This window comes from Limulus polyphemus, unplaced genomic scaffold (genome assembly GCF_000517525.1).
Source record: "Limulus polyphemus unplaced genomic scaffold, Limulus_polyphemus-2.1.2 Scaffold1386, whole genome shotgun sequence".
In the NCBI taxonomy this organism is placed as follows: Eukaryota; Metazoa; Arthropoda; class Merostomata; order Xiphosura; family Limulidae; genus Limulus; species Limulus polyphemus.
The window spans coordinates 113,646-137,188 of record NW_013666996.1 but is presented as its reverse complement, the minus strand read 5'-3'; the positions used below and the strand labels follow the sequence as shown (position 1 = coordinate 137,188).

Here is a 23,543-nt window from a genome sequence, read left to right as displayed (position 1 = left end):
CTTCTTCTCTCTCTCTCTTCTTTCTTATTTTTTTTTTTTTTTTTAAGTATGTATTTTTTTTTATCTGTACTTTATATGATATTTATCAAAAATTCAATTAAAACCATTAGGCTAGTATGCATGTTGATCACTTGTTGAAGAGTGTAAAAATCATAATTTCTATTTTGCACTAATCCTATCACATTTACTATATTCATATTCTCCTTGTACAAAAGTCTCCTATGTAGTAATGTAATTTGTATTCAGTAGTTATCAAGTTTGCAGAGAAAACCAGGTTTAATGTTCTCATCTTCACTAATTCATATTGTGAGAAAAACAGTTTGTGTTTGTTCTTATTATTGCAGGACACACACATATGTAGTTTTTCAACAATAAATTCCTAAAATGATTTTCAGACTAATAGTCAAATAAAAAAATGTATGCAGCTTGTATATGTACTTGTGTATGTGTTGTACATTTGAACTAAACTTATTTTAACTAAATATGTATTGAACAATTTTTAATAGTGTAGTCTTTGCACCAAGGTTTAGGAAAGAGTGTAACCTAATGCATGACTGAGTAACAGTAACTATGTATTCTCATGCTGAAACATTTATTAACCCAATAACAACAACATGCTTCAAACTTAAACACCTTATGTAACTCTCATTAAATTCTTTCCAATAATAAAACAATTGGATAAAATTGTTTAAAACTTGACAAGATCTTTCATAAAAGTATGTAGTTTGAGAAAAATAAAATATTTTTATTTTTTTCTACTATTTCTACCAAAAATTCATTGTTTGATGTAGCTATTTGCTCTCGGTCTCTGAGTAGTCCATCTGCAAGGTGATTTTCATGTTAATTATAAAAATACTATTTTTTGTCTTACAATTTTCACATTTTACCTTCATAATCTCTAGAACCTCCTAAATGAATATCAATAGTTTTCTTAAAATAAATGTTTATATTTTATTTGCTACTTTCTCTACAACATCACTAACTATTATCATCAGCATACATTGCAAAGAAATGTTAAAAAGTAAAAAATGGAAATACATACACACCTTTTATCTCATCATTGAATAATCATAAAATATCTTCTCTGGGTCATGAGCATAATTTCATGTCTTTACATTTTCACCTATAGTTTATTTTTAAAATATTATTTTTCTTATGTTTTCTATATCTAATTATTTATATTGACACACATCAATAGGTGCCTGCGGATGTTATAACATTAACATTGGCAGAGACAGTTGAGCCCCCGACAAAATGGTGGTTGCACTCACTAACTTTATGAATGTCTGTTGATTGAGGCAAGGTATTGAATAAATTTAAAAAATAATTAAACCTTTCAACTATGAATTTTAAAACACACATAATATATAATTAACTAAAATACAAAAGTAAAACCTAAATGCAATTTAACTGTCTGTCAAAATAATACGTACAAGGCAAGAAAAAATAGCCAAGCCCTAGAGACACGCTCTCAATAATGGACTAAGCTTTTTTCAACTTCCTCTGCAAACTGAAAACATTGTTTAACTTCCCTGCCCTCGTTACAAAATATAGTGGGAAATTAGCTCTTTTTATTGATTATAAGCATGTCATTCAAGTTAAAACTGTTTCTTAGCAGTACAGCTTCTACTTTGCAAGTGGGCGTGGCTTATCTTGAACTTGGGAATTTTTACAATGGTTTGCTGTGGGTCAAAATTTCATGGAATGTACTCGATTTACTGGTAAAAAAACTTGTATACTGTACTTTGAATTTCTGCACGAAATTGTCTACATTACACACACAGTTTCTTCTATATCAGCTCTTAAAGTTGAGATTCATAACTGTGGGTACTTAATGACATATCAAAACTCAAGTTTTAAATCATGTTTCAGTAGTTTGTTTTAAAATAAAGGAATAAAAACTTAGATAATATAAGAACTTTGAATTATAACATACTTGATAAAAATAATTTCATTAAAATACATTGAGAGTAAAGTGGTTTAATTAAATTTTGAATGTAACTCAGTAACATGCACAGAAAGGGTTTTAAAAATGGCTTTGTCATTATTGGGTTAATGAACTTTCAGCATACAGGTATACAAAAAGAGTAAAATACACTGCATGTATCAGAAGTCCATTGACAGGCAAATAATTCAGAAACAGAGAAGTATAGGTAAATAATTATTTATGTTGTGGGCCTATCCTTTGATAATATTATTGAGGTCATTTAAGGTAAACTTCAAGATCAGATTCTTTGAAACTTTTATTAATGTACATCATACACTCATACCTAAAATTATTGAGTGCAAAGATGTGGACAACAGATGAAAGTTTTTAAACCAAATCTTGCACTGCGCCCTGCCAACAGTGGTTATAGTTATAAATACGAATGAGGTCAACATTCTAACAGCATTACAAAGTGGTTGAAATAACCAACATCTGTGTTCAAAGTGCTGCCAATATGTGACAAATGCCAATAATTGCAACTTCGGTGTCAGTTACTGTTTTTTCTTTCTGCCCATGTGGCATCTATGTATAAATGAGTCTGTAAGAAACAGCTGCTGGGAACCAGTCAGCTTACGATTTGACAGCAACCCAAATATTTTAGTAACACTTTGTACAGTAGGACCAAGTAAAACTGTTCCCCAGCTGACTATTGTGACCTGCTTATGCAAACTTATGACCTTGCACCTCCAACATACTTTGTGTTATAGCTTTTGCTATGGGCAGATTTCAATTTTTTGTGGTACAGCTTCATATGCATGGAAGGTGTTTATTTATGCTTGAAAGTATTGTTATAGAGAACCAATTTTAGTAGTTTTGGGGTTAAAATATTAAATTTGCTATTTTGCAATAATTAAATATTATTGTTTACACCTTTGCCTTTTACATTTTTGATGTATGATATATATCAAAAAAAGTTTTAAAGGACATGGCCTTAAATGATCTCAGTTATATTGTTGTGTGATAGGCTCACAATGCTTCATTTATGATTTGTCTGTCAATGGACTTCTGAATCACCTGGTATATTGAACATAAGAAATTATTTGGGATGGAATCAGAGAAAGTCACTTATAATTTTGACTTTTTAATAGCTCATCTAAGGAGTGTGAAAAATGTATATCATATAAATAAAAACAACTTAAGAGAGAGAGAGAGAGAGATGTTATTTTGTTTTACACCATAGAGCTATCCTTAAAGTATTCCTCAACTTTGATTCAATTAAACTTTTAGAAGCAACAGAAGATAAACAGGGAAATCAGACACCAAACCACAGGGTATCAACTCCAGGTCCAAATGGAGGAGGACAACCAGCTGTTCCAACCATCACAACTACTGCTTGGCAAAGCTGCCACAAGCTAATCTATGTCCAACGTTCAGCACAGAAGGGCTACTCTGTTGGCCATTGGCCTATTCCAGAATCATTTTGGCCAGATCTCAACAGTCCAGCTTTGGTATGAAGAATAAGTATTTTGTTTTAGTTTTTGTATAATCCATTTTCATACACAGAACTCTTTTTATCATTAGTTAATGATGCAGACCAATTATTTTTTAATTGACTCAACAATTAAGAGTATATTGTTAGATTTTTTAATTTGAAAAATACCAGCTAAATGTAATCTTTATATTTTTTGTGCAGATTACATAGGTGTGAAGACTTTGTTTGAAGTACATATAACAGGAGTATTCATAATTAGATCACTGATAAATCTAGTAGTTATATGTTAATGGTAATTCAGATTTTAAACTTTCTTGTATATTGTATAGTGATTAATATTAAACCTATCATGACTGGTTAGCATCTTTCAGGTGTCAAGTAAACAAATTTCAAAATTGAAGTAAAAATAATATCCTTAACTCTGTTTTATTAGTTTTTAACACAAAAATATTTTAAAATTTACATTCTGTCATTTTGTAACATTTATTTAGTATGAAATCGAAAATTTAAAAATGTTCCAATTTTCATTTCTCTACAGCTCCAAGAATGCATTTATTATTTTTTATAATTTATTTGCCCATCCCAAAGTATAGTTTCATATTTGCTGACAAGCTATCATATATTTAGAATATAATAAATCATGTCTAGTTTCTCAGGTGATTTTCCTTCTTTGTTCTTGGTTTTATTACAACAGCCCATCATTGCCATCTTTCTATGATGTCGTAGAATGTGGTATGGAAAATTACGAATAAAGTTTAGATTTGAAAACAGCCAATGTTTAAATATGGTTGGAGAAAATTGATTATATACTAATTACTTCAGTGGAAAGTAAATAAAGTAGTTTGAACAGAAATTTCTTTTCTTGGGATAGTGACTAGTGGATTTCCTGTAAAGGTCAACAAAGGAATTTAGTGAAAAGTTTAGAGGGATTAGGAACAAATCAGAGATCTAGGAATGCTTTTTAAAAGTTTCTATAAATGTTCTTATTGTTACTAAAAATTTAATTTTTTATTGTGTGGGTTTTAAAAGCTACAGAAATTTTCTTCTAAGCTTTTCATCATGTAAGCTTAGTTAGGTTTAATAGGTACAGTAGGCAATGGCAAATACAGTGGCCCAAATTCTTATTTTGTATATTATTGTTAAGATTATTGTATTTAAACTATGCATACAAAATGAAAGAACTGACTATTTATTAAAAATGGATTACATTTATTAGATATAAGTTGATTTTGACCAAGAATATTGTTAGGAAAAATCACTTTACTTAGTTTGACAAAAGATGACACCATTTTCATAGGTGAGTTCCTAGGCCAATAATATATTTTATCAGTTTTTGCTTTGTTTTTTTATCATTATATCCAGAAGAGATGACTATTACAATTAGGGCCCCCCCAGTGGCACAGCGGTATGTCTGCAGACTTACAACGCTAGAAACCGGGTTTCGATACCCGTGGTGGGCAGAGCACAGATAGCCCATTGTGTAGCTTTGTGCATAAAATTCAAAAAAAAATTAAAAATACAATTAGCAAAATAAAATATTGAAAATTTGGAAATTTCCCAACCTAAAAAAATAATGGAAATACTAAATCAAATTATATGAATTATTTAAAGCTAAAACTAGACATTATTTGTTAAGTTTTGTGAAGTTTGGTTACCTATACCTTTGTGAGAAAGAAGAAGAAAAAACAGGGGATACCAATGGTGCTCCACTGGTTCAGAAAAGGTGTTAAGTAACTGTTTTTTACCACTTTGATTATTTCCTGTTAACTTATCATTCCTACACTGTGTAAGAGCATGTTTAGAGTAACTAAATGCACAATACTGTGTGAAATAATCTAAAATAATGTTTGAATCTATAACGATGGAACAAGAACAAATTTTGACACTTTCAAAAGAACATGCTTGTTTTTGTATTAAAATAAAATTTTGTACTAAAATAAATTAGCAAAGTGCTCCTTCTGTAATAGTTAATATTGTTAGCTGATTGTGAGGCTGCCTACTAGTGATAAACTCTTCATACAGATAGTACAACAAGCATTTAACACTGATAGACATTTTCTTACTTCTTTGAATGTTGAAAAGATTTTACAATTAGCACCACTGTAACTCTAATGAACCAAAGATGTAAAAAATAAGTTGTGTATTTTAAATTTCAATAACAGATAAGTTCAGCAACAACAATACACGAGTTTAAACCCAAAAATGCTAAATGTCTTCTTCTTCTTTTTTTTTTATAATCTTGATTAATACAGGTGTTAAGCAACCAGCATTTTTGTAAATTTGCATTTACAACAGGAATCTTCAAGTGTCTAATGATTGAAGCATTGGCTAGAAATGTACTTATTTGTTTACAGTTGAGCCATTGCTGCGATGATACTAACAAATATGCTGATTAGTAAAGACTCAATGAATAGCATGTGCAGAAACCAAATTTGTTTACACAGTATGGTTACCAGTTATAGACATTACAAAGGGGGAAACTTGTTACTTGTTGAAGTAAAGTGTTTTATGATCACTATAATTTGTTTACTGTTGAACATTGTTACCTGTTAACTTGGAAAGCTACATGTATGATGTAATAAAACATGTACTTGTGTCTTGTGAAGTAAATGACATTTTAACTTGGATGTGTAGCTGTATGCTTTCTCTTGGTGGAGTTGTACCTTACTGTCATCCAGTCCAAACAAGACTGGTATTTTCGTACAATATAGTATGTAAGTATGATAGGATGTGTAGTTCTTCTTGGAACTTTTGTCAACTCTGAATGTTTAACTTACCTGTAATCTGCATAAATCTCTTTAAAAAGTTTTTGCAGGCACTGAAGTAGACATATATTTCCATTTGACACGTACCTCTCACAGTTTTTCATAGTTGATTTTCCATTCAGCTGTGTAGTTTTGGGCTACTTCTGGTGTCAGTTAATTTTCTTCACCTTCTGTAGTGAGTGAATGGTAGTAGATCATGGAATAGTTAATTATTTCTCTGCTGTAGCCATGAAGTTTCAAACTTCAATGATACATACACATACAAAAACATTTGGTTAGTCTCACATAATGTATTATGAGGGTGTATAAAAATTGATGAAACTTGAATTTATTTTAACACAAGTTGCTAGATACATGTGTCATAACCAGTGAATATACATCATTTGCTATTATTTTGAAATAATTTTTAGCCTAGGAAATTTTCAACTGTCCTTTTTTTCATTTAATATGTTAGTATAACATGCAAGGTAATGGAAATGTATTTATAAACACTGTAACTTTTATGTTAAAAATGTTTTTTCTGAAATTATATTTTAAGTGCACCAAAGATAGACACATTTCTATCTACTCTGGCAAATATTTTTACCAATTTTCATTGAATTAAAATACTTTATTGACCATTTTAAAGTGTATTTCACTAAGCAAAATTATTTGATGTGTTATATTGCACAAGATTGAAATAGTCCCTTATATTATTAACATGAAAATATTTTATATGTGTATATAGACACACACACAGACTTATAACTTATAATCACACATGCACATACATATCATTTACAAGTGTATATTTTTTGAGCAGCCTCCAAGGACAGCACATCCAGTGGTCAAGTTTACTTGTACTAATGCAGAACCCATGGTCATTGACAACCTACCATTTGATAAGTATGAACTAGAACCAAGTCCTTTAACTCAGTACATCCTCTCCAGAAAGCAACCAACTGTTGCATGGCAGGTTAGTAAAGAAAGAAAAAAAAAAGGTTAAGGTGAACTGTGGTTAGTTGGGGGGGGGGGGGGGTTTATGGTCACTCTTTTGTAGATGCCATCTTTATTCATCCAGTTATAATGAAAATGCTTTATATGATATAACAAGTGTAACAAAGCATAGTTGTTGAAAGTTAACTTTATTTTCTCTATTTTTATCAGTACCATGAGGTCTGTCTCCAAAAAGTTAGCATGTTTAGTGTTTACAAGCATTAAATGTGGATTTGTTCTTATAGTGTTGGGTCCATGTATTGCATCATATTGAGTAATTTTATGTTTCTGCCTCTTACAACACTCGGTGTAAAGAACTGACCAAAAAAGTTTGTGAAATCACTCATTTTTAATGAGGACTTGTCCCGAGTGCTTGTGTATGCATGGCTTAGATGCTGTGCCCCCGCCTGTATGTGCTCCACCATTTCCGTATTCATGGCGTGTTAGATCCCACTTTTGTCCCTATTTTCTTGTAATAATAATTCATGATTGTGTGACAGCTAAGCATCGGTAGAATTATCGATGTACTGCTGTCTATGATGATGATGATGATGATGATTCATTTTAGATATTTTAAAGTGTTCAAAAGAAGAAGTCTTGTAGTATATAGTCATTAGTCTCCTTTCTTTGTGAGGTAACTGAATATTGTTGGACCCAAAGATTTTAAGAAATGTTGTTGGTAGAAATTAATTTTCTCATTGTTTGAAAAAAAAAAAATAATATATATATATATATATTAGTATCTCCCCACTGAGTGTACTTTGCACAGAGTGAGCATCATAATGATGCCACGGTTCAATCATTGCTGCTGTACCACCTTCATATGTTCTGTTAAGTATTATTTGTGTCTATAAGAATTAGAATAAGATAAGAGGACTACATGATAAAGAAAGAATAATGTAAAGTTTTAGTATTACCTAAATAATATTTGATTATATTGTTTACAAAAACCCTCAGAATTTTATTGGTTATGTAGTCAATGACGTTGTTGTAAAACATCCAAAAGTAATTAATATAAATTTCAGACTTACCTACTCAGTCTAAACTAAATGGTTAGAAAGTGAAAAATAACATATATTGTTCAATTTGACTTTTTCTTGTTTTGTACTTGATTTTACTGTCAAACATTTATGTATATTAATTTGTGAATGGAGCTTAAAAATCTGCCTGTGTGGTGCTACAGTGGTGAAAAAATCATTAACTGAATTTTACATTTCTGCAAAGTGTAAATAGAAAATATAAAGATAATAGTTTTCTGTAATTTATGCTTTTTCAAGACAGTTTTCTTTTAACTTTTAATCTTAAAACTTTCAGGTTTATGTGAATGGTAGTCACAAAAGTAGTGAACTAGGCCATTCCTTTGGTTACCTAAAAGCCAGTACCACTCTTACCTGTGTTAACCTTTTTGTTTTGCCATACAATTATCCAGTTCTACTTCCTTTACTGGGTAAGAAAGGTTTATTGTTCCTTGAAATTTACATAGTTTAATTTGAAACAATAAATATTTTATTATATTTCTTGATGTTACGAATCAAATTGCAAATAGTATTTAAATACATTTTATTGAAATACTTGTATTAACATATTAAACACTTTTTTGAAATATAACACAAGTTTTTCTTAATCACCATAACATGTATTGACTTGCAAGTATATAAACTTACAACAGTTCTAGAACAAAAGACAGTTTTCAAAATACTGATGTAGAATTAAATTTTCAAGTATAGCTGTATGTATGTATTATTGTTGATAAAACAGAGTTTTAACAATTCAGTTAAAATTGGACAATACAGTTATAAGAGGCAAAAAATGTTATATAAGTTTTAATCTCATAAATGGATCTACCAATTCCAAAGTCAAATAAATCATAATTGCTGCCAGTCCTTTTAGTAACATATCAAGTCATTTTTCATCAACTAACTCAAATAAAATTGGCAGTAAACAAGATTATAATTTTTGTTAAATTCTGAATGAACTTTTACAAAAATTTGCTTTTTTTCCATTATTTTTCATTTGTGATTTTCAAAAGTTACAACCTAAAGTTTTTGTGTATTTTTATTTCTGTAAGACTTGGAGATATTGAATATTGTTCTTGAGAATTTTTAGTTGTTTTTTTATGTTGTAGAATTAAACTGTTTTAGTTGTTGAAATTAAAAGTTAAAACATTTTTTTTAGATGAATTTTTCAAGGTTTACAGATGTAAGGCACCTAAAGAATGGAAACAGAATTTTGAAAATTATTTAAAAAATATGCCACTCTATTATGCAGCTGTAAGTTGAATTTTTCCATATTAATCAATTTATAAGTGTTCATGATAGCTACCTTTAGTTCTGTACTTTTTTATTCATTTCTTTTCACATATTAATAATTTCTGACATTTAATAAAATTTATCTATTATGTGTTAACTTAAATAAGTTGATAATACTTTTATATAGTTAAGGATGGTAAATATATCTGTTTTATCTAAGAATAGCATTCTTTTGTGGATTTGGAATGGAAAGAAAGAAAGCAATGAAAATAATTAGATTTTAGTTGGTAATATGTTTTATTTCAGAATGTAATTTTAAGGTGTTTATGTGGATCTAAACCACTGGCCATGCATATTATGTATACTCTTGAACTATATTAGATATGAATTTATTTATCACTTATTTGCACAAATAAAACATTAAATACAGTGAGTAATGTAAGTTTTTTTTTTTATTGTTTTACATAAACTAAGATATTTTAGTTGATGATTTTCTGTCTGATTCATGAATATTTTTTTTGAAGCCACTTAAAAGAGCATTGCAACGAATGGGAGCTCCTAATCTAGTACCAGAAAGTATGGAAAACTGTCTTAGTTACAGTATTTTAAACTATTTGAAGAGACTTAAAAATCAGGTAATTAAAAATAGTGAATATCTGAAAATATAAGTTATAGATATATCTTCAGTTACTGTTTACACATTTCTAGGAGTTTTTTGTTGTTGTTGTTTCAGTAATCTTATATCCTTGTTTTGTATACTAAGATAAGTGTGACTATTTGTGTACTCACATTACATAACTAGGATTTGGAGGGTAGAGAGCCATATTGATATCAGTTAATACATGTTTTTGCCTGCTCACTCTACTGTAAGGGTTGTTTTTTTTTTTTTACATTGAATTTTTCTTTTGCAGCTTCAAAACTAAATTGGTTTATGTTCTTGTTGCCAAATGGCTTTAATTGGCATACTGACTATTATAATGCCTTGATTGAAATTGCTAAAAATCTGTGTGCAAAACTGAAATAAGAAATAACCATTTAAAAAACTGTTAATTAATTATTAATATGCAAATATTCCTTAATTTTAATTTAATTTTTTGTGAACAATGCAAAGGAAAGGGCAATAGATGTCAAAAGATCTGGTAATCTTTGCTCATTGCCACTAATACAGTTATGTAGAGACTTGAAATTGTTATAGGTATTTAAAAAATTATCTACGGCCAGAGACTATATGTGCTGGATTTAAATATCCACTACAATTGAAATTACTGGGTAGAGCTCAGTGAGTCCTAACTATCCAACTCTGCCAGAAGATATATTATTTTTCTTATACTTGTATGATAGCAAAAAACAAATTGTAAAAATACCAGAACACAAAATTTTAACAGATATGATTCTCAAGGAAATATATTTTAAAAATCAAGTTGCCTGTAGGTCAAGCGAAATATATTAATCCGTTTAAAATTAAAGTTCAGTAAATTAATTAATTAAGTGTAATGCTTATTGATATGGAATTAAAACAGTTTGATTGAATACATCAGAGGTCTATTTAACAACCACTCTTCATGGTTCGACAATACTTCATCATCCCCAGGAGTAATCTGCAAGCACAAGAGTTCAATATTTATAAATTTGTAATGAGTCATGCTGCATTTTATATTCTCCAGTATTTACGTAAATTGCTAACTGACCTTTCATAGGAGGTCACACTATATACCAACACAAAGACTAGCTGTAACTTCATCTCTGTTAAATACTACAAGCTCTCTTTCTTTTTCTTATTTCTAAAGATGTTTTAGCATTCAAATTATTAGACTGAGGTGGAATAATCATTTTATCCCATGTTGTGTTATTTGTACATTTTCTTCTATATCTAAATTTTGAGTTTTATTATATAACAATTGATATTCTTTTAATCTATATTTTAAGTTCCTATAAGTTTTAATTGAGTACCAATAAACATTGCATTTTATTAATTTTATTTTCTAGCTTTTTACATAATTGCCAATTAGTCTTGCTGCTTAGAATTGTTTCTGAAGCTTTGGCAAGATTTTTAAGTGCTTAAATGTCATAAGTTTGAAGAAATTAACAGTTAAGTAAGAACACAAACTGCTGCATCCTTTAGCAAAGTTGTCTTTTATTTCTTATAATTATATGTTACTTATAACAATAAAAGTCTTGCATTGATTTATTTCAAATAAATTTTCTTTCATTATTATAATACACAAACATGTTTCACATGGGTAACTGCTGACCACAAGTAGTAGAAAAGATTAAATGAAAAAAAAGGAACAATCTTACGAGAAGTGTTGCACGTATTATAAAACTAAGTATAGTTAATCTTGTACTGTTTGATAAAAAGTATACTCTTTTCATCAGGCTAAGTCAGAGTTTGAAAAGATAGTGATGATGGTTGGAGCAGGCAAACAATCCAACACAGAAAGTATCCGTGTTAATCCTGGAGTTCCTCGTCTGAATGGAGATACTCCAAAGATCTCTGATCTCTGCCTGACATCAAATTTTTGTTTAACAAACAGATTCTCAAGTTTAGCTTCAGAACTTAATGATTTCAGTGGCTTTGCTCTAGCTGTGAAAGACAAAGAAGTAAAGACAGAAAGTTATCGCAATCCATTTGATATAACACGAGTCAGTTTACTTGATCAAATAGCACGAATGCGAGGAAATTTTCTCCAGACCACATTATCTCACGTGAGGCTACAAGATGAAGGTAAATATTCCAACCATCTTATATGATCTAAAGCTGTAAATTATATTTTCCAAAACATACCTCTCTTCACACTACAACTATTATTCGACTGCTAAGGTTTTTTTTACATTTGCCCATCTAAGCATTGATCTGATTTTTTCTCGTTTGCTCCAATCTTTTATTCCCCACTTAATTGCCCTTGGTGATATCTGTCCCATGACACTCCACCTACATCGATGCGCCCTCTATCTTAGTACTGTACATAAGCATCTCCTTCAAATAATTGTCACTTTTTCTCGAAAAATCATTTACTGATGGGTTTCTCTGTATTATGACTGTTGGAGAAACAAGGAGTGTTTTTTGTGTTGCCTATTTGGTTTTCTTAAAGCTAATAAGTGCATCCAGCACAGAGGGAAATTAGGTCTCTCCTTTCCCTCCTCTGATATCTAGAGGGGGGGGTCACTCTAGATTGAGACTGTCTTTGACCTTATTCATAGTGAGGTGGAGATGGACATTCGGTCTGGTGGTGTTTCTCCATGGGGCTCTGAGACTGCATTTGAGGGTGATCCATGACATTCTGGAGAGAATTTAGATTTGCTTTTTTCCAGTGCCTTCCTTTACTCTGTCAGCTTCTCATGAGGCCAATTTGGATCAGCCACCTCCGGCTCCTTTTCTTCCACTGGTACATCAATTGAGTGATGTTTTGGGTCTTTCCCTGGTTGCTTTTGAGTCTGTGTCTTCCTTGATGATGGAAAGGTCTGATGATGAGTACTTAGTTCTTCCTCCATTTCCAGATATTGTGGTTCATGCAGGGCGGTTTACTGCTTAGTTATGTGAAGGAACAGCTATGCCTTGTACACCATGTTTGTCAGAACAAGATGCTTTCAACTAACACTGCCAGGTGAAAGTGTATTTAGACTCTCAGAGAGTAGACCCGCTCCTGGGAAGGTGGGGTTCCAGAACGGAGTCTGTGGTCAACCTGAATAAATCACAGTTTTCTAGAATTTGTTTAACCCTATCTACGGTGCTGACATATTTATCATCCCTACACCTTTTTTAGGAAGCATCTCAACAATCACTACAGCACTTTGATGATGTGTTGGGACCATTTTAGCATCCTCCTTGGTTTGACTGTCAGCTTCTGCAATTTACCTAGTCTCTTGGCTGATATGTTGTTGGGATTTATTTGAAGACGTTTGTCTACCTGCTGCTGCCGCCCTCCATGAGTTACATAAGGCCCTTTTCTCCAACCCTTGTTCCAGAATCTTTGGATTCAAGGATTGATGTTGCCCATCTTTGTTCAACCCTGTCAACCTTGGCTTCTCTACTTTCCTCAGCTCCTACTGGAGGTCATGGTTCCACCCCTATTTGAGTGTCCCAACATCAGCCCCTTGGTCCATGGGTACCCAGAATAGAATCCACCCATATCCACAAAGTTCCTCTGCTTGGTTGGAAAACCTCCGGCAGCAGCACAGTGACTTTCGTATGCCTTCTGAGTCTGTGGGGGCTTGACTCTGAGAATTTCTGGACGTGCGGTGAACCTTAGCCACAGATACATGGGGACTACTGGTCTTTGCATCAAGATTAGTCATTCAGTACACATCTCCACCACCATTATCCCCCCCAACCTGTAGTGTTTCTGCCTCTCGCAGATCCTCGGATTTCTGAACTTTTTTCTACGACTATCAGAGATTTGTTGGTCATGGGTGCAGTGGAGAGAGTCATTCCAGTTCTTCCTGGGTTTTATTTCTGTCTGTTTATTGTGCCCAAGAAGATGGGAAATTGGTGTCTGTTTATCGATCTTTCTCATCTAAATCAATTCTTAGACCCTCTAAAGTTCATGATTGCATCATTCCTCACACTACATTGGTATTTTCTGGCGAATTTGGTGGCGGATCAATTGTCTCAACCTGACTGGATTCTTTCAACAGAATGGATGCTTCAAGGGGGTTTTCCATTAGATTTGCTCTCGGTTCGGGACACCAATGATCGATGCATTTCCCACTCGTTGGAATTTTCAACTTATGCTTATGCGGTACCTTCAGGTGTGCCCACCTCTTCCACTTCCTCTTTGGTCATCTCTGTTGGGGCAGCCACAATCCAACGTCTTACACCCATCCATCCCGAAGCTCAAGCTTTATGCATGGAGGTTATGTAGTGTTTAACTTCTAAGGTTGTCATGTAACTGTCTCAGTCTCTGCATCATCCCACAATGGACATTCATCAAAGGAAATGGCAAACATATCGACAATGGTGTATTGTGAAGAGGTTGAAACCACTTTTCCTATACATACTAACCATAGCTTGGTTTTTGACCTGGCTCTTTGACAAGGGTTTTCGCATCTTCCAGCAATCGGCCTTATCGGCTACCTTTAGATATTCGAAGCAACAGCAATTCTTTGAGTCCCCAGTTCTCTCTGGCCTTCTCAAGTCGCTTCTGGTCTTTTGTCCCAAACTACCATTTCAGTTACCTAATTGAGATATATAGATGGTGTTACATGCTCTTTCTCAACATCCATTAAGGTTTATTTTTTGTTGCTGCCACCCTGCAGACATCGTGGTCGGAGTTGTTTATGCTGCATTTGCACAGAATGGTATATCATTCTATTTATGTCCTTCTATACCCAGAAAGGTCCTTCTTGCCTCAGACACTAGCAACCAGGGAAGGGGATAAATCCTTTTTACTAATTCATCTGACCACTATTTCTCACCTTTATGACCGAGTGGATCTCGATTGTGTGTTATGTCCGGTGAGGGCCTTGAAGTGTTATATGGCCCATACTAAAGCTTTTAGGGGTGCTGGATTGTGGCTTCTTTCTTCTTTGTGACCCTTCAGTTGCTGGGATTTATCCCCGGTTACCTTGATGGGGTGGGTATGAAAATTGATCCATATTACTTATTCTGGGCTCTCTTTAGAGGTGTGGAAACTTCTGCAAGTCAAATCTCATCAGATTCATTACATTTCTTTGCCCTTAGCAGCCTGGTTAAATTGCTCACTGGATGACATTGTGCAGGCTGATATGTGGTGTGCTTTTATCGAACCAAATCCACACTAGCAACCACTAACTTAATATATTTTATCTAGGTTGCAACAGGCTCTGTACAAATGAGGTGTTCCATAAGACCACCTAGAAGCAGACTGGATGGTATTACTGTACTGTGCTGGACCACCACTAATGGACTATCATGAGTAAAGCATAAGGGGATCCTACCTGTCCCTGCCAATCAGTGGATTGAATAAATCGGGGTCGGTTTGCTTTTAAAACTTTATGAAACTTTGTTTACCTATTGCACTGTTTCAAGAGAATTGTTCCTCAGGGCTCCCCAACATGCAATAACCCCCCCCCCCCCCATTCTACTGGTAGAGTTAGGGAGTCCTTGCCACTCTCGATTTCCAGTCACTGGGGTGGTGGACAGAGGTTATTCCTCCAGAGTGTTAAAGTGACTATTCTACACTCTTGGAGAAGATGGTGACGTTGGAGATAGTGGATTTTCTTTCCCCCAGATGTCGCTAGGAGTGGCAGAAGACTAATTGTAATACTGGTTCAGATTTGATGATCAGCTATTTTATCTGAAGGAGTTGTTATATACAGTACCAAGATAGAGGGCACACTGACTTAGATGGAGAGTATCATGAGACAGATAACACCAAGGGCATTTAAGTGGGGAATAAAAGACTGGAGCAAGTGATAAAAATTTCCAGGGATTACTTAGATGGGCAAAGGTAAAGAAACCCTAGCAGTCGAGTTATAGCTGTAGTTGGAGAGGAGGTAAGTATTATTGGAAATACATTTTCAATTTAAGAAAATATTAACTTTTATTTTTCTTTACATTTTTCCATCACATGTTAAAACTAGTTGTGAACAGATTGGCATTACATTGACTTGAACTACAATATCAAGATGCCTTTAAGGGCTTGTTGATTTGCAGTTCCCATTGCAAGATAACTGTCTACAAGAAAGCAAACAAAAAATATATTGATATTTTACAATTAGTATCAACTATTCATAAAAATGCATAACTGTCAACACTTGAGATACAACAGCCAATTTGTGAGCTGCTAAGTAACATTTAAAGCTGCTGTTTACTAGTTGGACTTTGTTACTATTTATAAAATTAGATCACATTTTTATACATGTCAGTGTTGACATTTATGAACTACACAAGTACATGTTTTAGTAAGTTTGTACTACATAATTATAATTCTTTGTATTTAGTCTATCAAACCTGACCAATTTTCATTAGGGTTATCCATTTAAAGACAGAATTTTGGTTTTGAACTATTCATCATTGTTGTTTGCTGATTATTGTCAGAAGAGAATTATTTGGACTGTTATCATTGGAAAAAATACATATTTTATTTGTGAATTATGAAGATGTTTTAAGATAATTACCCATTTTGAGCAAATCGCCCGATACAGAAGATGTTAATAAACTTAAGTTTTACTAATCCTTTGGGAATGTAGAATAATGAGTAGACATCCTTGTCAGTGTTTATCAAAGCTATTAAGATGAGAATGATTATGACTATGCACATAAGATGGATATTTCTTTACATGTATAAGTCATGCAAATAATATTGAGTTTATAGTTTTATATATTTTTTGTTTTCATATCAAAGTGAACTCTTGTTTATTTCAATACAATACCCTGTAATATTTAAGATCAGAAGCCATTGCTGATTTGATCACATTTACCATTTGCTGTGAATCTATAATATCACTGACTAGTAACTATAAACAAGATTATTGTTGCTTGTACAAACTCAAAAGAAATTAACCAAGAATTTATAGCCACAGTTGACTATTATTTACTGTGGACCTGTCTTAGCTTTGCTTTCTACTGGAATGATCTTGGGCAGGTGTAACTTGACTGCAAACAACATTCCAACTTCTGTCAGAAAAACATAAAATTTAAATATCAGAGAGTACTGCCGATTGTAGATACATTCATTTTGTAACTTTTATACAAAACTATTAAATGTTTTGCTATTTTTTAATAACTAGTTGTACAGCCAACAAAAAGTGTCTAATCTGGTCTTGGGGTTGACATAAAGGGGCCTCCCAGTGGTATGTCTATGGACTTACAATGCTAGAAACTGGGTTTTGATACCCGTGGTGGGCAGAGCACAGATAGCCCATTGTATAGCTTTCTGCTTAAACAAACAAACAAACATAAAGGGTATCTAAACATCAGCCTGTCAGTATTTCAAAAATATCCACCTTTATTTTTTTCAACATTAGTTAAATGAGATTTGTTAGACTAGAAACAAAAATTGGATAAACATTTTAGGGTATTGTAAATTATTAAGAGGTGAGTAGCATAATGTAACATTGATGTAAACAATGCTCTCACTGACTGGATGAGTTTATCAGACATGTTGTTCAGCGTTAAAATAAATTCTTGGAAAATATTACTTAAAGTTTTTTACAAACAGAAAAGGAATTTCACCCGCATATATAAATTTTTGTTGTGTGAATATTTAAAGTGCTTCTAATAGTAATTATTATAGTAAATGTTCATACCTAACTTAATAATTAACCAAGAAAAAGATAATTTCACTTTGTAATGCGTACTACTTTCCAGTAGGAGAAAAATTTCACTTGCCCCTTTATTATGTAGCGTGTGATTATTTTGTGCTGTATTAGTAGATTGTTCATAGAAGTTAAATTGTATTTTTAAAGGATAATAAGTTTGTTTCTAGAAGTAAAAATTAAATAGTAATGTTTTTTATTTGGGACTACATTTAGATATTTTGTGCATTTTTATACAGACCAGTTGCACAGCTTACCTGTAAGTCAGATGGGGAACTATCAAGAATATTTAAAGAGGATGCCAACACCTTTAAGAGAAATAGAATCAGCTCCAGTGAGACAACATATGTTTGGAAATCCGTTCAAAATTGAAAAGGTGGGATTATATAAATGAAAATAGATACCTTCACTAAATCATAACGGAAATTTAAGGTAGTTTTAAGGTATTGGTAATTAATTAATTAGAAACTGGCTTTAATGTGATGTTGGAAAGACGAAACCAGTAGCCTTTCAAAAATATTTTATGCCAGATAATTATTACGTATTATATTTTTGATTACCTGAAAGTTATTTATACTGTATTATGTATTTTGCTGAATTTTCTCATGTTAATAATTAATTTTTGCTTGTCCTATTAAAAGTTAAGATAACTTGTACAATTGAAATCATCAATCCACTGTATAAAATAATCTTTAATACTTCATTTGATTTTTATTGGAACCTGTAGGTAAGTTATTTTTACAATGAGCTTAAAAAAAATAGTACCTTGTCTTATTCTATAATGTTTAAGCTTCATTTTACTTATAATAATCTACAGAGATCTTACAAAATTAGACTTTGACACAGTAATTGTTCTGAACACAAACCAAAAGTATGCATAATATTGTAATAGGGACTGGACATGGCCTAGTTAGTTAGCATTCTCAAAATGGATTCATGGTTTGTGTCTCATTGCTGCAAAAATACGTTCTGAACGGGGCTGTTGATGTGCTTTTTTAGTCACAAAAGGGTGGCCCAAGAGTTCACAGGGGTGGGGGAGCTGTTTGTTGTTGATTAGCTTCCTACCATCTAGCCCATTGCTGGAATCCTTTTGCAGATATGTATATATATATATATTCTGTCATTTTATTGTAGGATCATTCTACATGGCACACTGTTAAAAAAAAAAGATTTCATGCAAGCCTATAAAGAAAGAATGACACTACTTCTGTCAGTGCGATTAGTAAGCTTGTATCCCTTCACAGAGGAAGATTGATGCCCATTAAAATGGACATTGTTCATTTTAATTGGAATGGAAACTAATTGCAATGCCTTAGTAATATTGAACAATTCAATGTAAACAGTCCCCCATTGCTTATTTTGTTCTGCAGAACCCTGGAGATTTGTGCAACACAGTTTCGGAACCACTGCTCTAGTCTATTTCAGAATTAGGTAGAGGTATGCGAGGTACACCGTGTATAGCTTTGCACAAAATTCTAAAACAAACAATACTATGTTTATTTCGGCAAGCTTGGGACATGTTGCTGAAAAGTGATTTCTCACCTATATTTTTTGTTTTGGTTTGAATATTGTGAAACAACTGTAACAGTAGGTACTTGATTCCCATGGCTACTTTGTAATTATGTAACTAATATGTTATTGGTAGGATCATCACCAGTCTTAAATACTATAACAAGTTTTGTTAGTGTTATACAAGATATGTTCTTTTTTCCTTTCATGCTATAACTAACAGCGTATGATGGTTGACGAGGCTGATATTGACCTAGTTGGGGGTGGAGGACCACAAGCTAGAGGAATCAAAAGGCAAGCTGATGCACCCCTTGGTTCACCAAAGCCCAAAAGAAAACCAGGACCTTTACCCAAAGACTTCCCTATTCGTAGACCCAAAAGTCCTCTACCTCCAAGTTCACCACAACTAGATAATCCTTGTTCTAGTCCTGCCAGTGAAAATTTAGAAGACGTAGTAGCAGATCAAACAGTAAAGAACAAACAAGGTAAGCAAAAACAATTTGTCTTCTGTAACAAAAACAAAACTGTCAATTCTGGTGTTGTTAATGATGGTGTTTTTTGAGAAAAAATATTAGAATTTATGAATACAAAATATCTTGGTATAATGTTTTTCTTATTTAACTTTCCAAGTCCTATTATGTTGTTTTAAGGTGAATACTCTTTTACTAATATTTATTTATCTATTATAAATTCTACTTGCATTGTATTAAGAACACATTTTGTTTTCTGATAAATCACTTCAAAACCAGTGATTTGAATTGTAGCAAAAAACTACAGATTTAAGTAATCTAGAAAGCCACTGAAATTACACTTAAGGGTTTTGAAGTAGGTTTTGACACTAACCAAAAATTGTTTTATTTACATATTTTACCCATAACAAGTTGTTTATCGAAGAAATTTCCCACTCTGGTTTTTAAAAAGCTCTTTTTGTCTCCCAATATCTGCAAAAATCTATACTTTCAATTTCAGAATATTATAAGAAATGAACTAGAAGAAGTCATAAAAGATAGATTAATGGTTGAATGAACTGTGAAGGAAAGTGTTGGTTGTTATTTTATTCCATTTTGAATCTATTATTTGTTTATCCCACAATGTTTTGCGTGTTACCGATTCAAATTTTTCCCTATAGAAAATGTTTCTAGTCAGCTAATTTTTGAGCTGACATTAATTACTGTTTGTAAACAAAATTTAATTGCTTTTAAAACTTTTTATGACAAAAAAGAAAATATAACTAACATAAATGTTAGTATTCATAATTTTGACAATTGCCTCTTGGCTTTATTAGTGAAACTTGTACTAAACTAACAACATCATATTATTAAACAGATGTAAGCTTTTAAAATAGAATCAGAAATATGTCCTAATCTAATTTATTTACAATGTTATGCTTAAAATAAAAATATTCAATTCAGTAATTTATTTTAGTTCCAGCTACCCTAGTCCTGTATCGAGTAGCTTCTCAATTAAACTTTACACTTCTCTTTGACTGTTTAATTTTTGATGAGAATTAAAATAAATTTGTTTTGTTTGTAACATTACAGATATTTAACATATTGAACATTTTTACAAAATAAAACTTAGTTTTTCCTTAAATTAAAGAAAAAGATAAAAATTGTAAAATTCTCCTCCATGGTAGATTTTTTTTTATATCCTTTTGTTAACTTCAAAATGGAATTCATGAGGTTTTCAGATCTGTACATTTTTCAGAGTAAACTTTTTTTGTCTAGCATATTAAAAGGGGTGTTAAGAAAAAATTACACTTAAGTTACACAAAAGTTAATAAAAACTAAAACATACCACCACATTAAAGTGTATTGCGTAATAGAATTTTAATAAAAATGACATCAAGCCCTGTTGCATATTCTCTACATGTTTCGACATGACATACACCACCATCATCAGAAGCAAGGTGTTACAATAAGAGACAGTATATATACCTTAGCAGCTTCAGATTTGTACAAAATTTAGATAATTTAATATAATTAGCCAACTTGTTATGCCCTCTACATGTACAAAATAATTTCCAAATATTCTTTAATTTTATCTGATTAACCAATTAAACATTATACCAATACTAATGGTATATTTATTTGGACTATTATTCTCGTCTTTATTGTGTGTATTCTTTTGTTTGTAATTAAGCACAAAGCTACACAATGGGCTATCTGTGCTCTACCCCCAAAGGGTATCGAAACCCGGATTCTAACATTGTAAGTCCGCAGACATTTTTACAATTTTCAACTAGTGAATTCTCCAGCTGTCGTCAAATAAATGTTATAAATCCTGTTGATTCTCTTAGGATTAAGTCCTATGTAGATGGCAACATACTTTTAAAACTTCAACTCTGACATTAAATCTTTATGATGGGTTTAGATTTTTAAAGCTTTAAAAACAAATGTAGAGAAAGCAGACAATTTTAGTGACCAGGGATGTTGAGTTTCCTTGTGTGTCTAGCAACATGTTAAAACATAGAACAGTAAATAAAGAAGTAAAGCAATCAATTATATCTTGTGGTTACGACCTTTGTACTCAGTTATTGCTTGACGTAGATTGCCAAGCCTTTAAAAATTTTGTACATGGTGAATATGAAACAAAATTTTTTTAGGTTTTATATATACAGTTGAATAACTAAAAAAAAATCATAAATTACTACATCAATACCATAGAATTATACTATAATTTATCAAGCTTAGTAACTAAAGTTTATTTTAGTTTAAAAATATATGAAATATTGAGCAGAATAAAGACACACCCTACTTTCTTGAAATATTGGATAAAAAGAAAGAAATGGCATCCAAGCCCTTTAAAATGGCTGAGAAAGCCACTAGGGGGACATTCTGAGATTCATGTCATAAATATAAGTAAGTGTATATAAGGGAGCATTTCCAAAAATGGAAAAAGGTGGGTGGGGTGCCACTGTTTGATTTATTACCTGAGCAATATCTTAGCAAATAAAAAAGATAAGATGCTCTTATTTCATATTCTAGCTTGTCAATATCAGTAATTTGAGTTTCTAATTTGTATGATACTATAGACTTAGTATTTTGACTTCACAAACATATAATTTGAACCAGTGCTGCATTCAATATACCACATGACACACAAAAATTGATGTTTATCTGTTTTTTTAATATTTACTTTTAAATTAATAAATTGAGTAATGTATAGTACTAAAATTTGAATTATAATCTACAGTTTGATACCAAACTTATTGACATTAATTCGTGAAATAGTAGTACATAAAATTTTGAATGCAAGTCAACAAACAAGATGACATACCTTTCACCTGTGACCTTTCTTGAAGGGGTTAAAGCATAGGTTTAAAATCATCCATAAATTTGTGAAACTTTCCCCATCTTTAAAATATATGTTAAAAACACAGCTTTGGGTAAGTCTTAGAATGTCAAAAACTTGTAATAAAGAGGACTTTTTTCAAAACTAACTCGTATTTATATGGTAAACAAAATTCATTAAACTGGATAAAACATTTAATTTGGAACCAACAGATCAATTAGCTTCATCTTATGTACTTTCTCTTTTCTTAAATATGCTTTAGGTTGCTTAGAATGTATAGATTATTAGTGAGTAAGAAGTCCTTTATTAGAATTTTTTCATATTGTAAATCTTACCCATACTGTGTTTTTAACACAATTTAATGTTGGTGAAATGTTTTACAGGAAGCTTAAGAGTTTAACTATGGGATACCACTTTTGTGTGAGCTGTTTATTCATGAATTTGAAAGCTGTGCTTTAAATACAGCTTTATATAAACCAGCTGTGTGATTGGGATATGTAGATAACATTTCTTCTGTGGCAGCATGGTAGTGATATGTTAATGGATTTTCAAAATCATATAAATTTTGTCAGCACTGACATTCAGTTCATGTTAGAATTTTGAATTTTCTGCACACTGTTAATTGAGTAAAAGGTTTTTTGTTTTTTTACTTTGGTGTACAGAAAGCCATTTTTGGATGTAATTCCATCACACAAAGAAACATGTTGTCCCTGGTTGCAAATGTCTACTTTCTCCTCATTTGTTCTTAAAGCTTTAAAGACCCGTACCTATCATAATGATTTAATGAGTTGAAGTTTTTAAACTGTGTTGCCATCAATAGAAGACCTAATATCAACAGGAGTTATAATAAATACTGAAATACAATAAAGGTATCACAGTGCACCAAATTACTGTGTTATGTGCTCAAGGTATTTCCACACAAATAGGTAATATATTGTTGCGTCATCGAGATCATGTGACTATTCTCACGCCCTCTAGTTTCTAGAACTATCCCGTACCTTGGCGAATGCTCTAGTATTTACTAGATAGGGTAGGCTGGTATATAAAAGAGGGTGACAATGTGACGAGATAATGTAATGTGTGTGTAGACAGTG

General features: G+C 31.9%; 1 protein-coding gene across 1 annotated transcript in view; it reads left to right on the top strand.

Annotated features, from left to right (window-relative positions):
• The window catches only part of LOC106463366 (integrator complex subunit 6-A-like), a 57,584-nt gene that overhangs the window by 30,978 nt on the left and 3,063 nt on the right, over positions 1–23,543 (top strand). The window contains exons 6-13 of the mRNA XM_022390847.1: positions 3,144–3,435; positions 6,987–7,139; positions 8,474–8,606; positions 9,335–9,429; positions 9,933–10,043; positions 11,785–12,133; positions 17,886–18,022; positions 19,379–19,640. Coding sequence (XP_022246555.1) covers positions 3,144–3,435; positions 6,987–7,139; positions 8,474–8,606; positions 9,335–9,429; positions 9,933–10,043; positions 11,785–12,133; positions 17,886–18,022; positions 19,379–19,640 — 1,532 coding nt within the window. The remainder of the gene's footprint in view (positions 1–3,143; positions 3,436–6,986; positions 7,140–8,473; positions 8,607–9,334; positions 9,430–9,932; positions 10,044–11,784; positions 12,134–17,885; positions 18,023–19,378; positions 19,641–23,543) is intronic.